The sequence below is a fragment of the Chiloscyllium plagiosum genome, chromosome 22 (genome assembly GCF_004010195.1).
Source record: "Chiloscyllium plagiosum isolate BGI_BamShark_2017 chromosome 22, ASM401019v2, whole genome shotgun sequence".
NCBI lineage: Eukaryota > Metazoa > Chordata > Chondrichthyes > Orectolobiformes > Hemiscylliidae > Chiloscyllium > Chiloscyllium plagiosum.
Window position 1 is genome coordinate 43,389,964 of NC_057731.1, and position 27,885 is coordinate 43,417,848.

Below are 27,885 nucleotides of genomic sequence, written 5' to 3' on the forward strand. Positions count from 1 at the left end.
GCCCTGGTGAGACCACACCTGGAGTACTGTGTGCAGTTCTGGTCTCCAAATTTGAGGAAAGACATTCTGGCTATTGAGGGAGTGCAGCGTAGGTTCACGAGGTCAATTCCTGGTATGGCGGAATTACCTTACACTGAAAGACTGAGGCGACTGGGCTTGTATATCCTTGAGTTTAGAAGACTGAGAGGGGATCTGATTGAGACATATAAGACTATTAAAGGATTGGACACTTGGGCAGCAGGAAATATGTTTCCGCTGATGAGAGTTGGATAGAGCTCTCAAAGATCGTGGAATCAAGGGTTATGGAGATAAGGGAGGAAGAGGATACTGATTAGGAATGATCAGCCATGATCATATTGAATGGCGGTGCAGGCTCGAAGGGCTGAATGGGCTACTCCTGCACCTATTGTCTATTGTCTATTTTCTATTGTCAATTCATGCTGATGAAATGCGGATTATAGCAGAACAACTGATAGTTTGGTTATTTTCTCCCTCATATACTTAGCTAGTTTTCTCTTAAATTCACAGAAACTCAAACTGATAGAGAAACTCAGCCAGTCTAATACCACCAGTGCAGAGTAAACAGAGTTAATGTTTTGAGTCCAGAGTTTCTCCAGTAATTCGAGTTTCCTTGAATTTATGAGAAAACTAGTTAAGTATATGAGGATAAGATCTGAAACACACAAAAACAGAAATTGCTGGAGAAACTCAGCCGGTCTGGTACCACCTGTGCAGAGAAAACAGAGTTTTTGAGTCCAGAGTTTTTCCAGCAATTTCTGTTTTTGTGTGTTTCAGATTTCCAGCATCCGCAGCTCTTTGTTTTATTTTATCCTCCTTAATTTCATTTGTGAATCAAAAATCAATTGTGTATATGACAGTGTGAAACCTTATGATCGAATTGAATAGTGGATCAAACTCAAGGCACTGAATGGTATCCTGCAGTTTTTTTTGTGTGATGCTTACCTTTCTGTGTTACACACTATGGTACCATCGTGGACACCAGTGGTAAGAACAGTTCGACAGTCCAATGACAAGGTGACTGATTTGACTCCTCCTAGCCGATATGAGTGACATGGAGTCTCAAGGTGCGTTCCCTGCTGATTGGAAACAGTCAGAATTTTAGCTGCCATTGATTTAGCTCCACTACCACGGGACAGGTTCCAAGAAAGGCAATATTTTGATTTAAATGCAAACAAACAGATCCTCTGAAATTATCCATCAAAACTGTTTTTGGTTTTGAATACCTTCATTAAATCTTGCCCTATCATTACCAGTTTTAACAGTTTCTCCACATGAACTGAAGCCTCTATTTCCTGACACCATTCTGTTAAATCTCCACTGCATGCTCTCTCAAGTGCAGTCCTCAAATTAAGCTCAGTATTCTAGCTGAGGACTAAATGATGTTTTTTAATGATTTAATACAGCCTCTTTTTTTTTCACTCTTTTCCTAAAATAAACATACCCAGGATGCCATATGCATTTTTAAAAGCCTTTTCAATTTAACACTTTTTGTGCACATAAAACCCAATTCTTTCTGCTGGCATAAACACACCTGTTCTCAGGTCTGCCTAATCTTGGATTCATGTTAACTCAATGGACCAAACATTGATTCCAACACTACAATTATCCTAACAAAGTATAGAAGGAGATCAAATAGACAGAGGAGAGGGTAGATTAAACAATTAATCAAAAATTCATAATAGATATTACTATGATTGTATTCTTGCTGAATTTGTTCCTGCAAGTCCTCCATATACAGACAATGTCTGGATGATGGGATAGGTATTATAATTCCAAAGGCACTCCCTCAAGCAGGTACTTACCAGGTTGTTGGCATCTCTTAACTGAATGTATCCATCCCTGGCCACAGATACCAAGTACTGTTGATTTGCAGAGAGATAGAGGAATCCTGGTCCTAGCTGGTGACCTTCAACTTTAGCCTGAGTGATCAGGCTAAATGAATCATTTGACGAACCCTAGTGGGAGAAAGTGAAAGAGAGAAATATATGGAGTTTTGAAAGAGTGAGGGGCAGAAACAGATCATTGGCTAGCTTTGCGCAGGGAGTAGGACGTATTAGTCAAGAGCAGAGCAGGGAGTCATGTGATAAAGAGAAAGACATGTTAAAAATGCACTTATTTTTATTATGATAATGGGTCTTGGCAATTGAGTGTTGTATTTATTTCCCAGCTATATGTAATGAGAATGCACAAAATGTGATGAATATGATTGGCGAGTGACAAACGGAAGAAGTGCCACCTGGCAATATGATGTAGTAACAATAACAGTGACATGGCATTATAAATGGTGAGTACTAAGCATTTAATATACAAGAATACAAAGTGTTCAGAAAAGATAGAAAAGGAGAAAACGGAGGTGGGTCACACTATTGATTTGGAAAATATTGTGCTGTTAGAAAGTGAAGGTGTGTTTGAGAGATCAATGGCAGCACCCATTTGTTTAGAGCTGAGAATCAAAAAGAGGATGATTGCAAACAGAAGTGGTGGGTGGGAATGAGATAATGGAGCAAACCTTCAGAGAATCACAGAAATGTGGTCACATTGGGGACTTTAATCATGCAAGTATTGATTGGGTTAAAAGAGTAAGAAGAAAGAGGAATTTCTGAATTCTATTCAGCAGAATTTCCTTAATCATTATGTTTTTAGCCCAAATAGAGATCAGCACTGGGGATCTAGTGAATGACTAGACCCAGTGGTTTGGGGAAAGCAATAGGATAAGAATAATCATTGTATTAAATTAATTATGGAGCATCTAAAGTAGAACTCAAATTAAAATGAGTTAGAGTCAAAGGTTGAGAGGGAATCTTAGCTAGGTAAAATGGAATCAAAGGCATAATAACAGAAATGCAAGAATATCTATAAAAATAATAAGACAATTTGTATCAAATCAACAAATTTTTTTAGGTAAAGTTTAGGTACATTCCACCAAGGTCAAAAGATAGGGAGCCAAAAGCTGAGATTCTAGGATAATGTGGAAAATAAAGAGTGTGATTAAACAAAAAGAAATTGCACAAGGTACACAAGGTAAATATTTCAAGTAAGAGGCAGATACAATAATTTGAGGGAAGTGAAGAGGAAAATACAATTAGCAGAGAGAGTAGACAAAAGTGGAATGGCAGTCAAAATAAAACGGAACCCGAAAGCATGGAAGTGTTAATCCACATAGTAAGAGACTGAGTGAAGTATGTTAAGGAGAGCCAGCATACAGTTTTAAACCCCAAACTGTGTTTGAATAATCATTTTTTTTTTAGGATAACAAAGAAGTATGATGAAGGAACATGGTAGATGTTGTCTGGATGCATTTTAAGAAAGTGGTTCACAAAATACCACATAACAGTCAGTTAACAAAATTGGGGCTTATGGTATGAGAAAATTAGTGTCAGCTTGGATTAAAATTGGTTTTAAGGACAGAGACAGCAAGCTATGGTAAATAGTTGTTTTTATGAATGGAGCATAGTAGACAATGGTGTCCCTCAGGCCCAAAGTGCTAGGACCACCTTATTTTGCTTATATGTAAATGATTTGGATCTTGAAATATAGAGTTAATTTTAAAAATTTGCCCTTCATACCAAAGTTGGAGAAGTGGCAAACAGTCAGGTTGCTACAAGTGGCAGATGTGTGAGATGGTGCATTCAGAAGGATAGGGTGGGGTAATTTTGACTTAATGGTCCAATTCTACAGTAGTAGAAGGACCTGGGGGTTTGTGCACATGGATCCTAGGTGGCAGCAAGATATATTAGGAGCGTGATATGAGAGCTTGGACTTCATAAATAGAGATATTGACAACAAAAACAGAGAAGTTATGCTGGATAGTTACAAAGCTTTGGTTGGGTCACAAAGAAAATATACAAGATGTTGTAAAATATTATGACAGTTTTAGATTAGGTAGAGCCACTAGGATAGAGCAGGAGATTGATTGGGACTGACTGAATTGATAATCTGCATGGACTTGATAGGCCAAATGGACCTCTTTCTGTGTCATAATTAATTTTTGACTCTATGAGAGAAACAGAAAAATACACAAAAAGACACAGAAAGAGAAAGGCAAAAACAGAGAGAGGGTGGGGAGAGGTAGAGGCTATTCATGCTGTAATTTTCCAGATAGCTTCTGGTTCCTACAATTAGCAGGCGAGCGTCTAGATATCTGGAGAAAGCTTCCTGATGGCAGGCAATGGATTTTAGGAGGTGGGGAGGTCAGGTGGTCCCATATCTGAGGCCTTTTTTATATGCTTGCCTCAGTGGAGTGATAGCCATGGATAACCTTTAGAGGGGTTAATTAAAGATGTAAAAAAATTCCCAGAGAGAGGCTGTTGCCCCCTTTGTTAGCTAGCTTTGCAGTCGGCACCCTTTACAAGCTGGAAGGTCTCTGATCAGCTTTCCACCTTAGACAGCCTACCTGCCATCTTTAATTGGTCTGTCAGCCAATTAAGAGGCACACATATGAAAAGAGGCTGCAGGGGTAAGGACAGGCGCTGGTGACAGGTTTGAGGGGGTTCGTTTTCTGCTCTTGGGAGAATGGAATATTCAGTTTCATGACATGGAAAGAGAGAGAATATTGATCATTGGAAATATTGAGAAATCTTACTGACAGGAGAAGTGAGAGCGTAGAGACAGAGAGAGAGTCCAGAGTGTGAAGAGCGCAAAGAGAGGGGGTGAGAGTAAGTGAGTGTGTGTGTGTGAGAGAGAGAAAGTTCAAAGAGAGGTTGTGATAATCTCTACAACACCAATGGGGAATCATTAATTAATCTCCTTGTGGAGCTCATTGAGCATGAGTTCCCTTGGTAACAGCCAATGGCCTGTCCAACTGAAACTCATCAAATAAATCCTTTATTAAGTCAATCCTGAGTCACTTGTGGCATAGCGGTAGTGTGCCTACCTCTGAGCCATGAGGCCCATGTTCAAGACCCACCTGCTCCAGAAGTGTGTATTAATATCTCTGAGCAGGTTGATTGGAAAATACCTAATAAAACATCCAGAATTGGGTCCATAGATCTATCTGTCCCAGGCTGGGACTAGCCCATGTATACCATGTCTTATGACTCTATTTTGGTGTTCCACAATAAATTATGCTCTTTACCAGTTAGGCTTCCTGAGTTATTACAGAGGGTGAGAGCAGAAAGAGGGAGCAAGAGAGGTAAAGTGAGAGAGAAAGATGGTGAAAGCAGAGAGAATGAGTATACATTTCATAAGTACCCTAGAGATCTTGTATTTATAGATGGTCCTTGTCAAAGTGCAGTACCCATAGACGTGAAGGTCGGTGTTCAGGATTACAGAGGTCAAAGGCAACTCGGCTTGACAAGTTTGTTTCCGAATAGCAACATCATTCATCATTCCACGGTGATCAACAGATGTAGAAGATGCTGGGAAATAAATTAATATGTGCAGCACATTCAGCACAAGTTGTGAAACGTTGCATATTCCAAACACAAATATATTTTAAACACCAGGTATAAGCCAATTATTGAATTTGTAAAGGATATTTAACTGGGCATTTGCTGAACATCAACAACATTACTTGCATTTATATAACACCTTTAACATAATAAAAATGTCCCACAATACTTCACAAGAGTGGAATCAAATAAAATCTGACACCACATCATGAAGGCAATATTAAATCAGGTAACCAAAAGCTTATGTCTAAGATGCTCCTTAAGACCTCTGAAAGGAGGCGAAAGAGATAGAGAGGTGGAGGGGTTTAAGGAGGAGATTCCAGGGTTTATGGAAAATATTTTGATTTTGATTTTATTTTGCACTGTAAGAATTTAAGATAGTTTTTTTTGAGAGCGAAATTTCTCAAGAAACCGTTAGTGATTGGTGCATTTTGAAGGTGCAGTGTTGGAATGGTTTAGGCTGAATGAATGAGAATAGGTTGTTTGTGTTAACTAACTGCAATTGAGGACGCTTAGGAATTGATAGATTGGTAATGGATAATTGTAAGTTGTAAAGTTAGGGATTGCTTAAACTATTGACAAAGCACTACCGGACTTGAAGGGTATGAGGAAGTGATTTATGAGAGCAACGATAATACATTGGTTGGACTAAAATATATTGTAGGATGGATAAAGGGACTGCAGTTGAGATACTGAGTAAGAAATTTCCAGTGGCAAGAAATGATATTGTACAAATTTCTGAGAATGGGAAAAAAGAACGAGGATTTATTGACTAAATGGCCGAAAGAAGGTATCTTGGATATACATATGTGCAATGAGATGGAAGGGCTAATTAAGAACAATACGCCAAAAGATAAATCTAAAAATAGAAACCAAAAGAGGGATTAGGAGTTGAAAAGACTGAAACTTTTCAGGAAAGAGGTTGAGGAACTAAAAGTAGCTTGTCAGACACCTGTGGTGACTAGGAAAGCTGCAAAAGAACAAGCTGAGCAGTTACAGGAGACAGAAAAGCAGGAATCAGCCCCCACCCCCTCTATACCCAGATGTGGAGGAGTTGAATAGACCTCCTCCCTACTTGAATGAAGAGGCATTGAAGCAGTGTCCAGTAATAAAGGGAATAGTAGAAATAGAGGGACAGTTAGAATGGGATGGAAGTATGGAAGACAAAAATGAACTGAGGGAAAGAAGAGAAAGAAAGAAAAGGGACAGGCAGAAGCAAATAGAAGCTATACAACAAAAGCAGGAAAAGCTGAAACATGAGATTAATGTGCTGTGTGGGCTAAGGGAACAAAAAGCAATTGAGGAATACTCATTGCAATACGAAAAAAGGACTGAAGAGAAAAGCAGTGAAAGTGATGCAGAGCAAGCAGAAAGGGATGATGCGAGACAAGGAGAGAAAAAGGCCCCAGTACCTAAAGAATGGGAGGAATTAGAAATAGCATCAAACTCAGAGCCTGAGGAGGATTTATTGAGAAGTAGTGTCGGTAAAGGGAGAAAGGGTCAACAGGGAAGGATGCTACCGCTCCTTATTAAAGAAGGGAGAAACTCACAATACATTCCTTGGGGAACTCAGGATCTGGAAGGGCTGAAGAATGCGCTGCTCAGTTTACATGAGGGAGCGGGAAAGTGGATCAGGGCTTTTGAAGATGAAACCACAGGGCGATTGCTGACTATAGGAGACGTGAAGGCACTGCTTGTGAGGTTGGTAGGGCTCCCGAAGTTAAAGGAAATAATGGTCCAAGCCCATTTGAAAAATGCAGCAGACAATCCAATGATTGACAGGGTCGGGTTTGATCGAGTGAGACAGAATGTATGGCAGGCCTTAAGAGACTGTTATCCACCCAAAATGGACCCCCAGGCTCTTAGAGGGGATCCACTGGGAGAAAGTGAAAACCTGGCTGCCTACTTGGAGAAACAGTTAAAGAAGTGGAGGCTGGAAACAGAGCAAGACATAGAGACTAATCAGTTGCTGACCACAGTGTTCCGAAATTCCATCATTGAGGCAATGCCCTCCCAAGTCAGGTCAAGATTGGAGGAGGTGGTGGGTCTGACATCATCAATGAGCCACCAGGAATTTAGAGATCAGGTAGCTCATGCAGTTGAAAGGTTTCGAAAAGACAAAGAGAAACTATCTGAACAGCAGGAAGTGGTATAAAGGAAGCTGGCGCAAATGCAGTTCAAAGAGCTTAAAAAGAAAGAAAAAGAGAAGGCTAAAAAGGTGTTGCCAGTAAGAACCGAGTAATCAACTCTGGCGTGAACTGAGTGCCGGTGCAAGGGGGGTCCAATCAGGTAGCCAGACAGAGAAGCTTTCCTGCAGGTGATGTATCCAGGGCAGGACAGATTTAAACAACAGCCTAAACAGAACTGGAGTCCCCAAGGACAGGGACGTAGGAATGGGGGATTAAGGTACATGATAAATAATCAGGCTCAAAGGGGACCAGAAATGATGTCCTGGGAATGCCATCAACCAGACCACTTTAGGAGGAATTACCCTTATTGGACTGGGCCCTCTCTTCCCTATAGCGGGCCTAGATGGCAGGAATCCCCAGTGGCCACTTCCCAGATACCTACAGGCCCAGCAGGACCTGTTAACCTGTATGGGATGTGTTAGGGATGCCCTGAGAACCTGGGTGGGTAGGGGCAGTACCCTGTAGTAACATGGGAGGCTGATCAAGAACCAGTAATACAAGTTAATATAGAAGGGCAGCAGACACTGGTGATGATAGATACTGGAGCTACATACACTTGTGTACAGCCGCGGCATGGCTCTCACCTTCCCATGTCAATTATATTTGTTAAAACTGTAGGGTTCTCAGGGAAATCACAGTTAACTCAATTTATAGCTCCAGTAAGATTAGAAATGGAAGGTAGGGAGATAGTTCTGCCAATATTAGTGTCTAAAGAGACGCCAATTAACTTGTTAGGTAGGGATGCTTTACTACAGTCAGATGTAAGATTGGAGTGCACATAGCAGGGCTTTGTCGTAGAAAAGGCCAATACGTAACTGGTGATGCAAGAAGTTAAAGGTGTTAACATTTATTGGATGGGGATATAGCAAGTGATATTCAAGACATTTGGGGGATGTGGGAAGCAGAAGTGTTGACGATGTTGACTAAAGCAAGACCACCTAAGTCTGAGCTGCACTGTACAGTGATATTTGTTGAGTCTCAGGATGAGGTGTTAGAGAGGAAGTGGCAGCAGGAAATCACTGCTCCACAACATTTGAGAAGTGAAGCAATAGTATTAAGGGAGAGGCAGTGATCCTGCAAATAGAGAGAAATGCATTCCTGGAAAAGTGGTATAGTGTATCAAGCGCCGCACCACATGTAACCTTACTGGTAAATAAGGGATATCAATCTAAAGACTTAGGACCTATGGCCAGGCATGTAGAAACAGTAAGGGAATGGCATATGCTCACGACAGAGATTTGGGAATCCGGGGATGGCAGCTATATTAAAATCCTAGCATGCTGCAACTTGACAGAGAATCCGAAGGAAGTCAAGGTAACACCCCAGCGGAGCATGCCAGTGTCAGTGGAGGAAGATGATCAATATGGTAATGAGCAATTAGATGCATTACCAGCCACTTTGTGGTCACAGCATGATACAGATCTGGGGAGAGTGAATCAGCTAGTCCAGTGGAAATAAGGTTGGGACAGTAGTGAAATTTCTGATGAATGAAGTTATCCTAAGGTTTGGTATACCATTGGAAATTGAAAGTAGTTAAGTTGGTGCTGCAGTCTTTGAGAATCAAACAGAGGTTTGGTGTGTGTATCATCCCCAGTCACAGGGTATGGTGAAAAGGATTAATGGGAATTGAAAGCCAAATTAACAAGATCTGTGCAAGCACCAACCTTAATTGGGTTGATGCGCTGCCACTGGCGCTAATGGGTTATCACATGCAGACTAATTGCATGACCAATCTAACACCACATGAGATGCTCACAGGTAGACCTATGCCAGTGCCTAGGTGAAGAGACTAACTATGATACTTGAGACTATCCACCTGCAGGAAACATAAAGGGAACCACCACCTGTCAACGAGGAAGGACCTATTAAACCCGGGGATTGGGTATACATGCGGGTTTTTTGAAAACACTGGAATGAGCCGAGGAGAGAGGGACCTTTCGTAGTGACTAAGGCATCACCTACCGCCATCCAAATGGAAGGACGACATGTATGGTACCACCTTAATCATTGTACTAAAGCTCTCCCACCAGCACAAACTAACTCTAACACTGAGGTAAGTGGAGCTGAGGCCGAGGAACTTGGACATGGGCAGGGCACACAGGAGGCTAGTACCCGTCAGCAGGGTTCCGAACAAGGTAGAGGTGAAGTTCTTGGGGATACTGATCATTCCAGAAATGATCATGATGGAGATGTGGAGCATAATTCTCCTGCAGCGGGGATGGGGAAAACATGGGGGATGCCCAAGAGACCCCCTTCTCTGATGCCAGGCCTGCATACTCAGACTTGGAGACCATTAATTTGGCAGACATGGACTGGTAATGCCAGGGTCACTCAGGCTGTGAGGCAAAGATGTATTAGAAGTGCAGACCTCTCTGCCCTAACATGGGTACACGCCCGTGACAATCACTGATATCAAAGGGCAAACTATACGGCCATAATGATGGCTAGACAGGATTGTTTCTTGTGTACAAAGGCAACCCCTCATACTATGTTGTCCCTATGCCTTATAACTCGACCACCTGAACTCAATGGCGTTTGCCGCATTCTAGCCAATCTCTCAACCCAGATGATTCATCAACTTACAGGCAATCCCATTGCCCGTTTTGGTGCCTCCTACTTCAGGCCTCTATGTTCTATCAGCAGGATGATGTGGGCAGGCAGCAACTCCAAAGGTGGTGTGGCTATAGTATCCCATGGTCCACCAGTAAGCCTAATTATACGTTCCCTATGGCTGCTTTCAGGATACAGGAAGGGTTGAATTTTGAATGCTTTAAGCGAAATGGCTCCACATCAGTAGGCTATTTTAAGGGTCTTTGCAGGAATACGATGGAACGCGAGGTGGACACCACATTTGGGGCTGTTTTAAATTCTCAACACGTCCCACTGGCAGATACTTGGTGGCTGTGTGGGAAGAAAGGAGAGTTGCACTCAACATTGCTTGCTGATTGGAGTGGCAGCTCTGCCCGTGTAATGCTCCTACACAATGTAGTTATATCACCACACACACAGCTTGATGCTATGTCACAGTCAGCTTTGTGCCGAACTAAGCGATGGTATGTCCCTGATCCGACAATTCGGATTGATAGCATAGGACAGCCAAGAGGTATTCCTAATGAGTTTAAGGCCCGCAATGAGATTGCCACAGGCTGGGAAGCTCTCATCCCAGTGATAGGGGTTAGCAAGAATGCTGAATGGATTAATTACATTTATGAAGGAGGAGAAAGTGAGGACTGCAGATGCTGGAGATCAGAGCTGAAAAATGTGTTGCTGGAAAAGCGCAGCAGGTCAGGCAGCATCCAAGGAGCAGGAGAATCAACATTTCGGCCATAATCTCTTCTTCAGGAATCAAAGAAGGGCTTATGCCCAAAATGTTGATTCTCCTGCTCCTTGGATGCTGCCTGACCTGCTGCGCTTAATTACATTTATTACAACCATTTATCAATTATACTGACAATTCCCTTGTGGCCTTTGGAGAACGATTGGATGCTACTACCAAAATGACATGACAAAACAGACAGGTCTTAGATTGGATACTGGCAGATAAAGACAGGGTTTATGTGATGTTTGGGGAGCATTGCTGTACCTTTTACCTAACAACACTAGCCCTAGGGGATCTTTTACTAAAGTAATGGAAAACTAAAGAATCTAAGATGGGAGCTAATAAACAATGTGGGGTTTGGTCATCAGGCTTTTGATTGGCTGAATAATATATTTGGGTCTTGGGGAGCATGGTTTGTTAAGATTAGTCTTATTGTAGGTGCAGTTTTGCTTGTTGTCACCTTCGTCTTTTGTTGTGCTTTACCTTTTATTAAATCCTTTTTAGTTTGCGACACTACTCGGCAACTTGTGGTCATTTCAACTACCCCAGGAAGTACTTACTCCTCTGATGGAACCCCACTGGTCTACTATTATGATCTGACAACTGCCACATGCAAGGAATATGTCCACGTGGGGAAGTCAATGATAGTTCTGAAGAAAGCGCGTGTCTGAGATTGTGAGGGATCTTGGGTCTTCTGTCCTGTTCTAGTTATTGGAAGACAGGTTATTGGCCCAAAGGACCCCAGGAATGGACGAATAACCCTTTAAGTTTCAGACTCCGAAAATTATTTAGTCCGTGTTGGGTCCTACATTGTTTGTATTGGGCACAAGAGGGGCTGAGCTTATTGTCTTCTTTCTCTAGGTGAGACCAGTAAGTCCCAAAGGGGGGATTATGGAAAATAAAGAACATGAAAGCATGGGAAGGATTAAAGCATGAAGACCACTGGCAATCTGTGGTCTTGGAAGGCAGGATGAGATAAGAATAGTAGAATGCTCTTACACCAATTATCAGAGTAAGGTTAACGCTGAAAGGTCACTGTGGCGAGATGAGATAACACAAGTAGTAAAGCAAGTTTCTCTGTTAAGTGTTATTATGACAGGATTGGGACCATAAATATTTGGGACATGACATTAAAATATCTAATTAATAGTTAGTAGAGTCAGCTTGAGACAGGAGACTATTGTAATAGATGGAATAGCTAAATATCTATCATGACAGGTTAGTCTGGAATGGAAGATCACTGTAGCAGAGTTAGCAATAAATATCTAACCGTGACATTAGAATAACATTAAGTAGAATGTACAACTAAAGAGATAATGGGAACTAACATCATTGGTTTATTGCGTAGCTAGGGTGAGGTACTTTGATTAATATAGTTGGACATGCTAATAAGCTAACAGAAACATGACAAAAAAGGATATAAAAATCCACGGACTTTGAGGTTGGGGGGCATTCGAGAATCTGCTTTCTCAGTGTCACGGTTTTTTGTTTGCAAATAAAAGACCTACTTCTTGAAGAACTCTCTGCGTCTCCTGGTGATTCTCTTTATTTTCTCCACAACACGTGCAGGGCAGATAAACATATTTTTTGCTCTTCATTTTCTATTCATTTCTAAACTGAATTGATGCCATGGGCAACAACGTCATGTATTCCTTGCGTACATTAAGCTTGAATTTAAGAAATGAAGCAGGAGTCAGCTATTCGTTGTCTTGAGCCTGCCCCACCATCTAAGACCATCATGGTTGGTCTGATCAGAGCATTAACTCCATTTCACTTTCCTGTCTGTTCTCCAAGAATCCTGAGATCAAAATTCTGTCTCACTCAGCTTTGATTATATTTAATGATTTAGTCCCCATTGCTCTCTGGAGTAGAAAACTCCTAACTCTAATGACCATCCGAGAAAATAAATTTCTTCTTGTCACAGTCTTAAATGGGAGACCATTAATTTTTAAACTGTCCTAAACTCTTTCACCAGGGAAAAAAATCTCAGCATCCACCTTTTCAAGCCCATCAAAATTATGTATATTACAATAAGATCATCTCTCATTGTTTTAAACTCCAGTGAATAAAGCCTATCCTGTTCAATCTTCCCTCATAAGACAGCTCTGTCAATCTAGTTAAGAGACACATTAGCACCACCCAATCCAATACATTCCAGCAGGTGCCTCTGGATCAGGCTCTGTGGCCAATTTCTCCTTCCCTGACTATATGAGCTACCATTTCTCTGGCTAGGAATTACTAATGCAGCAAAAAGCAGAAATCAAATATAGGATATTCCGATCCCTGATGTTCCTTACTATATGCTACTCACCAGGCAAACTTGCTTTTAAAATACATAGTATGTATGCTGGAAAACTTGGTACCTGCTGCTTCCCCAGATACAACCCTATAATAAATAGCGCCACATAACACCAACGTCAAACATTTCCCCTGTAGACCAGTGTCTTATAACAGAGAATATTCTGTCTTAATACCTCATTGGGAGAATTTCCTGAGAATAAATTTAAATATATCTTTATCGGATAGGCAGAATAGAAAAGGGAGAGGGGAGGCTCTGATAGTAAAAAATGACAAGAACATTAAGGAGAAAGGATATTGGTTCAGAAAATCAGGAAGCAGAATCAGTGTGGGTGCAAATTAGCAATAGCAAGAATCAAAAAAGCTGATGAGAGTAGTCTACAAGCCTCCAACAGTAGTTGCAATAGTAGTAATACTCTGTTGAACAGAGCATTAAATAAGAAATTGTCGGCGCCTGTAGCAAAGGCAATGTAATAGCTCTGATTAACTTTTCCGATCAAATGGTGAGAGTGATCTGGAAGACACTTTTGGAATGCTTTTTGGGACAGTTTCCTGGAATACTATGTAATGGAATCACCTAGGGACAAGCTATCTTAGATCTAGTTCCGTGTAATGAGATATGTTTCATTAAGAACACCATAGTAAAAGATTCAGAGGGAAAAGGGAACATAACACAATTTAATTCTATTTGCAGTTTGAAACTGACATACTTAAATTATAAGCAAGAATCATAAAATTACCCTCAATAATATAGTCTGAGGGTGAACTGGCTAAGGTTGGTTAGTCATATATACTAAAAGGTATGGCAGTGCTTAAACAGTGGGAAACATTTGAAGAAACTCAGAGTATTCATTAAAATGCATTACATTGAAAATTAAAAACTGAGTCAATGATCTGTCTGTGGCTTTCTGAGGAGGTTAAGAACTGTATTACATTAAGAGATTTATTTGTTGCAAAGAGCAGTAGGGTTTGGAGTGTTTCAGAAATTATCAAAAGGCAAATAAACATGTTGGGGTAAAAGGCCAACAATAGGATATAACAGCAACCTAGCCAGGAATGTAAAAACAAAATGTGAGAGCTTTTATAAGTATATAGAAAGGAAGAGAGTGACTAAAGTATTGTTGGTTCCTTAGAAGAAGAGCGACAGGATAAATTTTCATGTGCAAGTTACTGTCCGACCCAGAGAGATGGGATCTCAACCTGTTAGAATGATTACAGTGACTAGACATAGGACAAATCCAACTGGGTCAAAGGTACTGAAAGGGAATGATTATCACCTCCATGGTTTGGACTATTACAGTCAACATCACTCCACAAGAAGGACAAGGAAACAATTTCACTGCATCACCTCATAAACAAAGGTTGTAGATGTTATTAAATAGTACAAACCATCAACATCAGACTTTAACAATTTCAACAAAGTTTGTCAACTGTGCAAGCAATCTACTCTAATCTCACTATTCTCAGTTATAAATTTGCAGTCAGTAAACTGATAGAGCTGAATTACTGTGATAATTATGGCTTCTTCAACCCTACTCCTCTACCTGTCAGTGAACCTTGTCTGTTTGTTATTTGCTGATTCACTACCAAATTTTAAATGCTACTAATTATGATCCTAAAGTTAACAATTGTTTCTGATTAAAGGTAATTTCATAGATGTTGCCTGATCTGCTGAAGTTTTGTAGCATTTTATAGTTTTTGTTAACAGTTGCTAACTTGTGACTTTGTTCTTTAATGGTTTAGCAAAGAAGGTTAATTCTGGTAGTTTGTGTGCATCTTAAAAGGGAGGTTAACAGTGTAAATGATAATAGACCTGAACAAGTTCAATAATATTTAGACTGTTTTCAATTAGATGTGGACTGCAAGTTGAAATCCAGATCATTTCCTGGAATAGGAATTAAGGTGAGGGTTTTTGTCTGGTAAAAAATCTTAATAAATTTATTGTCAGGGTGTTGAATGCAGTGCTCAAACTATAGCTGGAATAAAGGAAGCAAGTCCCAATGATTAGAAACAGAGCTCATATTACAAGAAAAGAAATGGAAAACTGCAAATACAAATTAGTAGCGAATTCCTGACTGAGACAGCAGTCCTGGGTCCTCTTCCTACCTGTGAGATCTCCAAGAAGATCAAATCTAGTCAGCCAAGTGGCTCCATGTGATTTGTCATCTCCAGTCTGGCTTGCCAATATCAGGCAATTCACCATTTTCTTTGACATGTGAAATGCAAGAGAACATCCCATAATTTCATCTTTTACCTCTGTTGGACAAAAAAAAAAGGGAATAAGGTAAAACATTACAATGTCAAAGCAGGGAGACAATGCATGAGCTGGCTTTGAGACAACACAATACTCAAAAACGAAATCAACAATACGACACTGGTGCAGGTTAAATTAAGGTTGACATGTTACAGTGTATTTAACCCCCATGCTGTACCTGTCTTGGGTGAATCTGAAAGGGCAGTATGGAGGGAGTTTTTCTCATTATCTACTATGGGAAAACTTATCACTAGATCAACAAGCAACTTGTTTTCTTAGGGACTGTCTTTGACAATCCAAAGATAATTGGGAACAACAAAAACTTAGCCTTTGTAAATAAGATGATTGTGGATCATTTGGGGGCTCAGCTGACAAATGGCATGCGTCTGTGGAATGGTTACCTGTATATCCGAGGACTTTAAACTGCTTGGAGGGTTTAGCATTCAAAATGAACATATGTCCATCAGAGCATCCAGCCAAAAGGTACTGACCCCCGTGGTCATATCTAAAAGATCACAAATAACATTAACAGAAGATTGGAAGCTGTACCTTTCATTGCACAGTACTGAAGAGCAATATTTTTACAGGTCCACTGTATACTACAAAAGTCTGAGATTTCTTTAAAATCACCGAAGCTTTTAAATTATTTATAAACAATGGGTTGAAGATTTGAACAATCCAGGATGACCAGATAAAACAATTTGGTCTTGTTCCTCTCAAATTCCAGGCTTCTCAATACAGGGTTGGCTTTCTCTGAAGTAATCCAGTGTTTTGGACCCACCAACTTTCTCTGGAAATGCTGATATTGTTGATATAGCAGCCATTTTACACCATTAATAAACAAAAACAGAGTTAATCTTCTTGTTAATTGTGGGAACAATGTCGGGCAGGAAGAAACTTTCTTTCAGTTCTTTGAATTTGTACATATGGACAACGAAGATTAGGGAAAATCTCTCTGGTCCATCCAAACATGATGCCACTTTGTGCAGCAGTATTTAAACTCCTATCCAGTCAGGTGATTTATTGGGTTTAGCTATAAAAATGTTAAAAGCCCCAGGCTGATTGGAGAAGAAAGTAATTGAAAAAAATTCCTCTTTTATCAAAACGAGTCCTGGAAATCACACTGGCACTGTTACCGGGGTGATCACACCAACACTCCTCCACCCTGCCCCCAACCAGAAACAGGACCAGCACTGACTTGAAGGAATTCAGTAAATCTGTATTAACTGCTCAGAGTCAGCAGCCTGTAAAGAGGTTCACTATTCACTGAGTAAAGAATCACCTCCTGATATCTAACCTAGATACAATCTTGTGCAACTTAAGATTGTGACCCCCTGCTCCCCCAAACCCAATTATTGAAACAAATCTTCACACAAATGCAATGTACTCCCTTCATTATCTTATGGGATCCCCCCATACAAACGTGCCTCTGTAAAGTGTCTTGTCATTCTCCTCTGTACTCTCTCCAAAGCCTTAATATGTCTGAGGAGAGGAAACTGGCTACAGTATTTTTAAGTGACGTCTGATTAAGGATGTTAATTTGTTTTCTTCTTGCTATTGTTTGTCTGTGTAAAGAGATACCTCTTGGTTAAACCCTTTATGCACCTTTTCTTGTGTGCACTTTAGAGTCTGTTTCAGAAATAAAAGGATCTAGAAAATGGTGATTTTCTATGCTTGCCACAGGGGGCAAGAAGAGCAAGTGGAACACATGGGTGAGCATGCCAGGAACAAAAGACAAAGGCAAAGTATAACGTAGGTAAAGGAGCGATTGATACAACTAGCTGGTGTAAATGTTAGCTGTGAAAGGGAGAAAATGTGTCCATTGTCTTGATAGCAAAGCTAACATAACACAAACAAGGTGGGAGAAGGTGGGGAATGTAAGAAAAATGGACTACTCTGAAGTTGGGGAACTCAATATTGAATCCTAAGAGCTATAAAGTGCCTAAGTGGTAAAGGAGGTGTTGTTCCTCCAGCTTGCATGGAGATTTGCACCACAATGTTAGAGGGTTAGCAGTGAAGCAACAATATGTCCTTTCAACGAATGTCCTCTCTGCATGTCAGATGAACATATTAAATATCATGGCCTGATGGGAGGGAAGTTGAAGTTTTCCTGGTTTCCTTTTGTTACTGCTCTCAACCAAAACTACTGAAAATAAATGAGCAACATAGAAAACTCAAGATAGAGAAGTGAAAAATATTGTCTTCTGACTGTCCTGAGATAATCAGAAAGGTTTCATACAAATATCATTTTTGCTTCCTACTTACTCTAGACATTGTATTGATATATTGTGGAGATGGATTTGGTAAACCAGGTGAGGGGTCTCCACCTTTGCCAGATTTATGAAATAGATGTGACCAGTTTCAGTGCCCAGAGCAACATAATTGGAGGAAGGACAGCTCGCCATAACTTTAATCTGAAAAAAGAAGGAAATGTCATAAATTTTCACTCATCAATGTGTTAATGTATACATAATTTTTATTTAGCACTACAACTTCCTGGGGTTTTAATCTAATCTCCAGCATGCCCCCACCCCAGTGAAACCAGGGTAGTTAACATGGAGCAGTCATGATTTGGAGATGCCGGTGGTGTTGGACTGGGGTGTACAAAGTTAAAAATCACACAACACCAGATTATAGTCCAACAGGTTTAATTGGAAGCACTAGCTTTCGGAGCGCCGCTCCTTCATCAGGTGGTTGTCAACCACCTGATGAAGGAGTGATGCTCCGAATGCTAGTGCTTCCAATTAAACCTGTTGGACTATAATCTGGTGTTGTGTGATTTTTAACATGGAGCAGGGCATTTACTGACTTAATTGCTGCCCTGATCTGGCTGAGTGCAGTTTTAATTCTTAGTCGGTAATAAATTGTAAAAACAGCTGAGGGAAGAGCTCCCTTTTTGATTGAGGACAGAGAACACAAATGTAAGAGGAGGTAATAGAGGGGGTGATGACCGCAGGCATAACCAGAACAGGAGACAAGGCTTCCTGTGTGGGGCTGAACAATAGTAGGAAGAAGAATGGCAGGGTAAATATTTGTTTAAATAGAAATTGACATGTCAGTATGACAGGAAGTTGAGACAATGGGAGAAACTAAGATAATTAGTTAGTACTCTAATGATTCTTTAAACTCGTAAAACTTTTAACTTGGTAAGTTTTAAGTAAATTGAAGTCCAAGTAAGTCTTAGGTTTTATATCTGAGGAGTCTAGTTAGCGGTTCAATATGTTGAGACATGGCAAGACAACACAGTTCTAGTCCTCGATAACCACCTACTCAGGAAGTGGAGGAGTTCAACTTCAAATTTCAGAGTTTGACCAGGATTCCAAAACCGAGTTGACAGATAGATAAAAAGCATGTTTCTAGAGGTGGTGAGCTTGCGACTTAAGTGGACGCAGGCAGCGAAGAAATGAGTAACCTATAGGCAGCCAAGAAAGACCAGACTGATAACGCAGAAGTCCCTTGTACTTATCTTGTCCTCCAGCCAATATCAATTCTGAATAACTATAGGGGAAATGGTTCCTTTGAGGAATAGGGTGTCTGGGCATGGGTGGTGGGGTAGACAGAAGATCAGAGTAACAATAACGATAGAAGATTCAATAGTCACAGAAGAAGAAAGGGCTTTTGTGGCTGCACATATGAATCCAGAATGGTCTATGGCTTCCCTCATGTCACTTAACTGTTGCAAAGGAATGTGTGGTTCATATCTGAAACAAATGGATTGGAATTTATGCTGCCCCTTACCAGGAAGTTTGAAGGTGGCAAGGGTGGGAAGATCACAAAATTGTGGTCTGCTCAATGCCATTGGACCCAACATGAACAGTTTTAAATTTTAAAGAGGATGGTGGAGACAGCAGATCATTAGAAAGCTGCTCTGACCTGAATGGTATCTGGCTTCCCTGTGTTGTTGAAGCTTCACCATTCCAGGCAAATGGGGAGTATTCCATCGCACTCCTGACTTGTGCCTTGTAGGTAGAACAAGCTTTCAGGAATCGTGAGTTACTTGCTGCCAAGTTCCTAGCCTTTGACCCGATCTTGTAGCCACAATATTGATATCATTAGTCCAGTTCAGATTTTGGTCAATAGTAAATCTCAAGATGATAAATTTTATCATTGCAGATTGCTATCAGGGGCTACTGCAGGGATGTTGCTGGTTGTGGGTGCAGAGTGGGTACAGGGTTGGGTTCTGCTGCAATGCTCATATGCTGAGCATAATGGGGGAATACTCCCAAACGTCACACTATGACCTTAGGCCAAGCAGGTGGAACACCAAAGTTTTCCAACCAATGTGGAACTTCACAGTGCAAAAGGACACCATTGAGCCCATCAAACCTGTCCTAGCTGAGTCAAAAAGCTATCCAGTTAAACACCTCCCCACTGTCCAGACACTGCTTTAATTATTTTGAGGAGAAATAAGAAAACAGGGCTAGAGAAACAGGATAGTTTACCTTTACTGGAAGGACAAGCGTACTGATGAGTTTCCCATCTGCAACTGACCACACCTGCACAGCACCTAATATTCTTGCTGACTGCAATGAAACACATAATCAAAATAGACATAATCACTAGAACAAGAAGTAGCACATTACATAGTACTCCTCAGACAATTTCATGCAATTTTATCCCCAACTCTGAATACTTGTTTAACCACTTGCACATTGTCTGATGAGTGTATCCCTGTGCTATATCTGTCCTGGGAGTGTTTGATGAGGTCAGAGTAATTGGAACTTCGCTCTGTATCAAATCCCATATTCTTTGGGGATGGTGATTTTAAAGCCCCTACAATTTACAGTTCTGTTTGTACTTGATTTTCACAGGCTGGCAATTTTAAAAAGCCTAAGGTCTCTGTCTAAGACACAAAGGACGCTCATTAACAGATATATATAGGTCCGCTGAGATGCCATGCAGTCCTGAATGATATTTTAACCACTGTTTGAGTGGACTGCCTATGGTACAGATCTCCTCAGTGAAATCCATCAGGAAGGAAGCAGTACTTCTAAGTGTCCTTGGGGTGAGGAGAAACCAGAGTATTATACTGCCTATCTTCATTTGCTGTAACCTTCCCAAACATCCCACCATACTCCCACCTCTTCAAACCCACAGGCTACACACTCTTCAATCTTCACCTTGCCAGCCTTTGAACTGGATGTAAGTGTGGCTTGGCAGATAAAGTGGCCTGGGCTCAAACTGCTGGAGTCCACTCTTACACCTCTCTCTTGTACATCAATGACATTATATGTGCAGTTTACTGCCCCAACTGTACAAGAGAGACCTCATCTGCAGTATTGTAAGCAGTTTTGGTCCCCTATTGAAGGAAAGATATATTTTCATTGGAGGCAGTTCAGAGAAAGTTTACGAGCACCATTCCTAGTATGAAGGGATTGCATTTTGAGTAAAGGCTAAACAGTTTGGAGTTTGGATGAATTAGAGGTGATTTCATTGAAACATACAGGATTCTTAAGGAGCTTGACAGGGTAAATGCTGACAGAATGTTTTCCTTCGTGGGTGAGTCCAGAACCAGGCAATATTGTCTCGGATTTTAAAGGGATGCCAATTTAAGACTGAGATGGGGAGGAATTTCTTCTCTCTTTGGAACTCTTTGCCACAGATAGTTGTGGGACAGAATCCTTGTCTGTATTTAAGCTTGAGATAGATAGATCTTGATCGGTAGAGGTATCCAGGGTTACAGGGAAAACACAGGAAAGTGGATGTGAGAAATGTTGGATCAACCATGATCATAGGATAATGGAATATGCTCGAGTGACCAACTGGCTACTCCCATTCCTATTCGCATGGTCTTTTGGTCTTAAAGTTTCCTTCTCTCCCCACCAATCCTGTTAATATCCTTATTTTCGACATTGCAATTAATGCAGTGTCAATCACCTATCTTATCCCTGTCGAGATTGTGTTGCTGGAAAAGCACAGCAGGTCAGGCAGCATCCTAGGAGCAGGTGAATCGACTTTTCGGGCATAAGCCTTCATCAGGAATGAGGCTTATGGGCCGAGGGCTGAGAGATAAATGGGAGGGTGAGTGTGGTTGGGGGAGGTAGCTGAGAAGGGAACAGGTGGATGAAAGTGAGGGAGAAGGTGATAGATTGGGGGGGGGTGGAGCAGATAGATTGGAAAGGTGATGGTCAGGTCATGAGGGCGGTGCCTAGTTGGAGGCTTAAGACTGGAATAATATGGGGGGGGGAGGGGAAATGAGGAAGCTGTTGAAATCCACATTTATCCCGTGTAGTTGTGGGGTCCCAAGGCGGAATATGAGGCGTTCTTCCTCCAGGCTTCGGGTGGTGACGGTTTGGTGGTGGAGGAGGCCCAGCATCTGCATGTCCTTGACGGAGTGGGAAGGGGAGTTGAGATGTTCAGCCAAGGGGCAGTGGGGTTGGTAGGTGCAGGTGTCCCAGAGAGGTTCTCTGAAATGATCCACAAGAAGGTGTCCTGTCTCCCTGATGTGCAAGGTGCAACGGATACAGTAGGATGATATTGGTAGAGATACAGGTAAATTTCTAATGGATGTGGAAGGATCCCTTGGGGCCTTGGATAGAGGTGAGGGGAGTGGTGTGGCACAGGTTTTGCACTTCCTGCGGTGGCAGGGAAAGGTGCCAGGAGTAGGGTGTGGGCCGGTGGGGGGTGTGGACCTGAAGAGGGAGTCACAGAGGGAATGGTCTCTCCAGAAGGCTGAGGGGTGAGGAAGGAAATATAAGTTCGGTGGTGAGGTCTGTTTTGAGGTGGCGGAAGTGGCAGAGGATGATGCTACGTATACGGAGGTTAGTGAGGTGGCAGATAAGGACCGGGGGGGGGGGGGGGTTCTGTCCTTGTTGCATTGGGAGGGGCAGTGCATGAAGTGAAGGAGATGCACTGGAGGGCATCATCAACCACTGGGAAGGGATGTTGTGATCTTGGAAGAAGGAGGCCATCTAGGACTTTCTAAGGTGGAATTGGTCATTCTGGGAACAGATGTGGCAGAGGCTGAGGAATTGGGAATAAGGAATGGCATTTTTACAGGAAGTAGGGTGGGAGGAGGTGTAGTCTAGGTAGCTGTGGGAGTCAGTGGGTTTGTAGTAGATGTCTGTGGTTAGTTGGTCACCGGAGACAATGATGGAGAGGTCCAGGAAGGGGAGGGAGATGTCTGAGATGGAGCAGGTGAACTTGAAATTGGGGTGGAAGGTGTTGGTAAAGTTGATGAACTGTTCAACCTCCTCGAGGGAGCACGAGGTGGCACTCATACAGTCATCGATTTAGTGGAGGAACAGGTGGGGGGTGGTGCCGGTGTAACTGCAGATGATGGACTATTCCATGTACCTGACAAAGAGGCAGGCATAGCTGGGTCCCATGAGGGTGTTCATGGCTACCCTTTTTGTCTGGAGGAAGTGGGAGTATTGGAAGGAGACGTTGTTGAGGGTGAGGACCAGTTCAGCCAGGCGGATGAGGGTGTCAGTGGAAGGATACTGGTTGGGACCTGGGGTGGGGCTGGAGCTGGAGGTGGGGACGGAGACAGTCATTTGAGTGGGCGTGATTATAGGGTCAGGGATGATGTCACCAATGGAAGTGACACTCACAAAGGGGTGGAAGTGGGGCTAACAGCAGTGTCCACAGGTGCAAAAGTGACATCACACGTGACAACGGCGCTGTTTCAGTCTGGTTCTCGATGGTGATGTCACTGCTGGCAGAAGTGATGTCAGCGATAGAGTCTTCAGTGTCCAGGTGAGTGGTGTCTTTAGGGGCAGAAGTGGCTGCGGTGGCGACAACTGTGGGGGTGGAAGTGGCATGCACAGCAGGTATTGTCACTGTGCCGGGCGGTGAATCTAGCGGTGGTGATGGATCCTGTGGGGGTCGGGGCAACGGTGGTCTTCCCAGTAGTTGCAGAGATAGTTGAGTGGATGGCGATCGCGAAGGTAGTATGGTCAGCAGTGGCTGCGGTCTGTGAGGCAGCGGCGGGGGGAGAAGTGACATCATCGTTCGCCCTGGTGGTCCTGGAAGGATCAGCCAAGTGGCTAATGGTGTCCAAACAGTTCCAGAGGCCAGGAGAAGGTTCTGGAATGTTCGAGGAAACCCATGTATTGGAGTAAGTACATGAACGTTTGCTTAACTTATATTCTTTTATGTCCAATAGAAAAAAATGTTTGTTGAGCACATGAATTCTTCTGAGGATGTAGAAACACAGAGGTCCATCCCTGTGTCTTATCCCTGTCAATCAATGACCATGAGCAGCTATTCACAATGGCAGGATGGCCACTGTTCCCTTGCCCATTTACATTTTAAGGTTACTTTTCATTTCTTCAATTACAAAGATTTCTTACTTCCAAAACACTGCATTGTTAATGAGGTGGTGCAGCACCTAATAAATCTTTTGCTTACATTTATAGCAGACTAGTTACTACTGTAACACAATTAAATGAGGTCTAATGCTACACAGTAAATACTAAATATGGAATAGTAAAGGACTCAGTTTTAAAGGTCCTCCAATTTCCAAAATTCTGGTGACCAGAACTGTAAGCAACACTCCAGCTGTGGACAAACTAGTTCCAGTATAATCTCCCAGTTCCCATATTCTCTATCTTGGTTAAAGAAACATTGAAATGATCTAATACAGTAACAGGGAGTTGACGTTTTTAGTTTTGTTACTTTTAATCTTACCACACAGTATTGTTTCCCTGTCCCCAGCAGAGCTGCTGATACGTAGTCCCCACTGTGTATGTCTAAGACTGTGGTCACCTTGTCTGGCTCTGATGGCTTGTAAATATGCATTGAACCCTGAGAGGAAAAGGAAAACAAAATGTACTTTTCCCTTGTATTCCAAAACCTAAAATGGTTAAATCATCATTACCAGAGCTCACCATAACCAGCCTCTCTGTTTGCCATTATTCACGAACTGGTACTGTTTTTTCACTTCATAACTCTAAATCATTATGGCAACAATTTACATTTACAGAGCAGTGAAGGCGGGGAGGACAGACAAGAGGGATTTGGGACAGGACGGGGAGGAAAGATGTGGAAGGCATGCAGTGGATGGTGTTATGGACTAGGCCAGACCACTTAAAACATTCTCAAGCAGGCAGCACAGACCATAACTTTGCAATTTGTTTTGGTTAATGTATAGTGAAAATTACCTGGATTAAGTTAGTGAGGTTGACTACCAGGTTTTAAAACAGACAAAAGTTTATTCACAAAATTACATAATGAAACACAAAGAACAGAATAAAGAATCCCTACAGAACTCAGTCTATCCAAACTAGACTTAATTATGCTGTTCCGAATATACACAACAGTCCCAATAAGCAAACACTATTGAAACACAGTTGAAAAATGGAACAGATGCTTACAGGTTGAAATTAGAAGGGCAGAGAGAGAGAGTGAGAGAGAGAGAGAGACAAAGAGCTTGTTTCCACACAGCTCACTGTTGAACTCCCAAATAGTTCTGGACTGAACTAAACTGCTCAGCTCGAGAGTTGACCACTCCCCCTTTCATTATACAGATCACGTCTAAAACATGACCACTATGGCCTGAAGTCTCATTTGTTTACATATAAATAAAAATGCCTCTCAATACCCTTTAATCTCTGTACCAAACCAGTCTAATTGGCACCGAGAGCAGTTTATTACCCCTCTGAAAAAAACCAAAGACATAGTATCCTTGAGAAAAGGAACAGCTTTTAGAAAAAAGAAACTAGTTTTGTGACAATAGATATAGAGGGATGAGGAGAGTGAGATGCTGAGGAAGACAGGGAATGGGAGGAGATAGGAAGGTGTTGGATGAGGGGAAGAGTGGGTCAAGGAATGCAGGTGGGGGAAGGACAAGGGAGATGGAGGAGAAAGGGTGATGACATGGGGAAGAGTGAGGAGAAGGCGAGCATGGGATTGGAAAAGAGTTAAGGGAGGATGTAATGAAAAGGGGAAGAAGGGATATGCTGAGAGGAGATTGGGTTGGGGAAAAGATGGGGATGGAAGAGATGATGAAGGGTGTAGAAGGAAAAGTGGGAAACGACAATATTAAAAACTTAAATGAGGGCAATTACATAAAGATGAGGAGCGAACAGGAGTGGACTGTGAAAGGAATTCAGCAGAAAAGACAGTTGAGGAAAATTGGCAGATATTTAAGAAAATAGCCCAGGTCTCACAACAAAAGATATATTCCAGTTAGGAAGAAGGAAGTAGGTAAACTGACCATGGTTAACAAAGGAAGTTGAAGATAGTGTCAAATTGAAAGAAAAAAAGACGTTATTTGAAAAAAAAGGTAAACCGGAAGATTAGGAAAGTTTTAAAATACAACAAAAGATGACCCAAAAATAATAAAGTTCAAAATCACACAACACCAGGTTGTAGTCCAACAGGTTTATTTGGGTAAAAGCTTGTACTTTGAAACAAACCTGTTGGCCTCTAACTGGAGGTTGTGTGATTTTCAACTTTGTCCACCCCTAACCAAGACTGGCGCCTCCACATCAAAAATAATAAAGAAAATAAACCATGAGAACAAAATGGCATGTAGTATAAGAATAGACAGTAAGAGCTTTTTTAAACAAATGCAAAGAAAGAGAGAGGTCAAAGAGAGTGAGATTGGGAAAATAATATTGGGGAACCAGGAAATGGCAGAGGAATTGAATAAAATATTTTCATTGGTTTCATGGTAGAGGACACTATTGGTATTCCAAACATTCTAACTAATGAAAAGACTAAGGCAGGGGGGTGGGTGATCATTGGTGAGGAAATAAATACAATAGCTATCACTAGAGAAAAACTACTAGGGAAACTAATGGGGATAGGTTCCCTGAATTTAATAGTTGGCATTCTAGGGCTTTAAAGGGAATAGCTACAGAGGCAGTGGATGCACTGGCAGCAATCTTCCAAGAATCCTTAGGTTCTAGAAAAGTCTCAAAGGATTGGAAAACTGCTAATATGACACATTTGTTCAAACAGGGAAGGAGATATAAAAAAACAGTAACTATAGGGCAGTCAACTAGTACAGAGGATGGGGAAAAAGATAATAGGCAGGGTCTGGTAGGGGGCTGACAGAATGGTAAAGGAAGTAGGAGAAGGGGTAGGGGTTGCAGGGAGGAGGTGTAGTGGGAAGTGCAGGGCATTAGTTAATAATTCAGCACAATAGAAGGTCATTTGGCCCAACAACCAGCTTCACATCAACAGTGCTTCAGTTCAAAAGTCACTCCTGCTGCAGTGTGGTAGCCCACAGCATCATAGTCCACATGGAGTGATGTGGAAAGAGGGAAATAATTGAACTCTTTGTTTCCTTTGTATATTAGGAGTGCAGGGCTGGAGTTCAAGTTGCTGGCATCACTGTGAACTTCATCAAGAAGAAGAAAGTAAAACTGAACTAATCAAAACATAACATAATAAATCGCAAGTTACAGGTCAGTATTAACCAAAAAAATTATGTTCTCTTTTGAAATCAAGTAGGAAGAAAATGCTAAAAGGTTATATTTGTAATGCACAAATCTTTAATAATATGTGAGAGTAATCCAGCTGGTGTGTGTTTGCAGTCTGAGAGCTCAGCATAGCCTGAAATGATCGATTTTACCGTTTCTGTAGCAACAAGCAGTGATTCAAAATCTACTGAGAATGCGATATTCCTAATTGGCATTCCTACTGAAAAGCATTCCTCAATCTCCACTTTATGGGGTGTCACCTTGATACAGTAGAGAATTCCATCCTGGGAAATAAATAGCAGTCAGTTAGCAACATACAGACACAGGTTTCATGGATGTTTCACACATGCACAGGCACAGAAATACATTCAGGTATATTCATAATTTCACGTAAGACTAATAAATATAAGAAACAATATATATAAGAAACTATGCACATGATCAATGACACTCATGCACACATGCCAACCCAGTCCCCAAAAAATAACTTGAATCAACCCAATCATAAATGCAAAATTTAACCCTTCCCTGATATTGAATGTAGTGGGCACAGTTCATTTTGGACTGTCTTTTGCTGCCTTTTGTTCTTGATAAATTATATTATTCAGAAACAAGTACCAATCCTGCTGTATATAGTCCCTTTTTGTTGAGCGCGAGGGTTTTCACTGCACATGGCTTTAGCTCTGGATAGACACTCATAGTAAGATTGGATGACATATTTTTCAAACTGCCTAGACAAAAGGAACAATTACACAAGATTATGTTAATTAGCATAGTGGGATAATAAAAGCTGCTCCTAAATTGCAAAGTAAGCCCAATATGTGCACAGAGAAAGACTATTCACCCAATAACATATCTCCATCTGAATTCCAGGTGAGACATTAAACAGAAATCCTTGCTGGTCCCAGTGACTTAGACAGACTTGAAAAACACAGATTGCTATTTGGAGTATTTCTTAATGGTGCAAACAATTTTCTCTCAATTAACACCCCGAAAAGAACTAGTTGACTGATTATGCATCTCATTTCAGATTGTGGGACCT

General features: G+C 41.5%; 1 protein-coding gene across 3 annotated transcripts in view; it reads right to left on the reverse strand.

The window, feature by feature from the left end:
- Nucleotides 1-27,885, reverse strand: part of cfap43 (cilia and flagella associated protein 43) — a 120,614-nt gene that overhangs the window by 63,904 nt on the left and 28,825 nt on the right. For all 3 annotated transcript variants that reach the window (XM_043712887.1, XM_043712886.1, XM_043712888.1), the window contains 10 exons: nt 27,462-27,574; nt 26,996-27,127; nt 24,103-24,219; nt 19,914-19,994; nt 17,737-17,885; nt 15,873-15,976; nt 15,324-15,473; nt 5,212-5,378; nt 1,824-1,976; nt 964-1,097 (listed from right to left, as the gene is read on the reverse strand). In XM_043712887.1, the coding sequence (XP_043568822.1) occupies nt 964-1,097; nt 1,824-1,976; nt 5,212-5,378; nt 15,324-15,473; nt 15,873-15,976; nt 17,737-17,885; nt 19,914-19,994; nt 24,103-24,219; nt 26,996-27,127; nt 27,462-27,574 (1,300 nt within the window). The remainder of the gene's footprint in view (nt 1-963; nt 1,098-1,823; nt 1,977-5,211; nt 5,379-15,323; nt 15,474-15,872; nt 15,977-17,736; nt 17,886-19,913; nt 19,995-24,102; nt 24,220-26,995; nt 27,128-27,461; nt 27,575-27,885) is intronic.